The sequence below is a fragment of the Austrofundulus limnaeus genome, unplaced genomic scaffold (genome assembly GCF_001266775.1).
Source record: "Austrofundulus limnaeus strain Quisiro unplaced genomic scaffold, Austrofundulus_limnaeus-1.0 Scaffold1214, whole genome shotgun sequence".
Classification (NCBI taxonomy): Eukaryota; Metazoa; Chordata; class Actinopteri; order Cyprinodontiformes; family Rivulidae; genus Austrofundulus; species Austrofundulus limnaeus.
In genome coordinates this window covers 105,354-107,060 of record NW_013953616.1, presented here as the reverse complement: position 1 = coordinate 107,060, position 1,707 = coordinate 105,354, and the positions used below count along the sequence as shown (strand labels likewise).

The 1,707-nt window shown below is 34.7% G+C and overlaps 1 protein-coding gene across 1 annotated transcript in view; it reads right to left on the bottom strand.

Annotated features, from left to right (window-relative positions):
• Positions 1 to 1,707, bottom strand: part of ncoa1 (nuclear receptor coactivator 1) — a gene marked incomplete in the record, with an annotated part of 83,714 nt that overhangs the window by 7,445 nt on the left and 74,562 nt on the right. The window contains 1 exon segment of the mRNA XM_014031271.1: positions 1,271 to 1,411. Within this exon segment, the coding sequence (XP_013886725.1) occupies positions 1,271 to 1,411 (141 nt within the window).

Below are 1,707 nucleotides of genomic sequence, written 5' to 3'. Positions count from 1 at the left end.
ATAAAGTCGTAATATTAGTAAAGTCATAATTTTACGACAATAAAGTCGTAATATTAGTAAAGTCATAATTTTACGAGATTAAAGTCGTAATATTACGAGAAAAAGTCATAATCATGACGTGTCTTTGTCCCATCCCTCATTTCCTCCTCATTTTCCTCACACCTGCTGTACAGCCATGTGTGTATGCTTATAAAGTAGACAATGATGAATGGGGCACTGTTAGATTAATATGCTTTCATCCAAAATTAGCTACGTGACGACTAAATCTGTCAATGCATCCATTAATTACAATAAGACTTCAGTTTATGGTCGTTCGCACAATTTTCAAGTCCTGCTACTGATAATTTGATGCTGATGTGCTAAAAGAATAACTATTTACTATTACTATAGCAATACTAAAGAAACAACTTGACAAGTTGCTCAACATTCCTCATTTTAATGCTGAAACTGCATTATTTTTCATGTAAAGGTTAGAATATTATGACTTTGATATGACTTTAAACTCGTAATATTATGAATTTATTTTCATAAAATTACGACTTTATTTTCATAATATGACTATTTTTATACGACTTCTTTAATGTCGTAATATTATGACTTTATTCTCGTAATTTAAAAAAATTAAAAAAAAATCTTGTGTGGCCCTAATTACTCGGTCGTATTTGCTAGCTTTACGTTGTAGCTAAAATTCTGTTTGTTTTAGCTTGTTGCTTGCTTTAGAATACACTTTTTTCTTTTGCCTTTTATTTAATATTTTGTTTCTTTTATCTAGCCTTTTACAATCTTTATTTTGTTGCTAAAATTTGGCTAACATTAGCTTGCTTTTTGCTACATTTAGCTTTCGGCTACTGATAGCTAGCTTTTAGCTAGTTTTCTGACACTTATGTTTGGTCTTTTGCCATTTTTAGCCTTTAGCTAAACTTTTATTTCTATTGGATAGGATTTAGTTATTATTAGCTACTATTTGATTATGTTTTAAATTGACCTTCAGCTAGCATGTTGCTACTTTTAAGTTAAAGTTCTAGTTCTTTTAGCTTTATCAACTCAGTTTGAGCTACAGTATTTCAGCATAGTTGTTCATATTTTAGTTTTTGACTGCTTCAGCCCTCTTCTGGATGAGGATTAAATCTACTTTCCCTGCTTCTCTTTAAATTTGTTCTGCTCTACAAATCATTTTGAAGGTTAACAGCTGAAACTGGAGTTGAAAGACAACTTTTCGTTTTAGCTGTTACACCGCACCGATCAGCCATGTGAGCAGACGGCTGCTCACCCTCATGCAGCAGCTTCTTGGCGTGGGAGGGCTCTTTGCCCTGCGGCTGAATGAAGGCGTAGATGCACTTCCTGACCAGGTCCTCCCAGCCAGGCCGGCCTGTCGATCGCAACGCGCTCGTTTCTATGGAGATGATCTTCCCTGGATTAGAGCACCACACACAGACACACAAAAGATCAGCCTGCACTGATTTCAACAACAACTAACCTCCACAGACCTGCACTTCACACTGAGGCCTTAGTAAAATAAAATAAAAAATCCACGCACAACTTTGTAAAATATAAAAATGAATCAACCATATTTTGATTTTTCTCTGGAATTTTAAAGTTTTCTGAACATTTTGTGATGATCTTTGGAATTACATTTTTCTAAACCAGGGGTCTGCAACCTTTACAATCAACAGAGCCATTTCTGCTGCTTGGCTCACTAAGAAAATG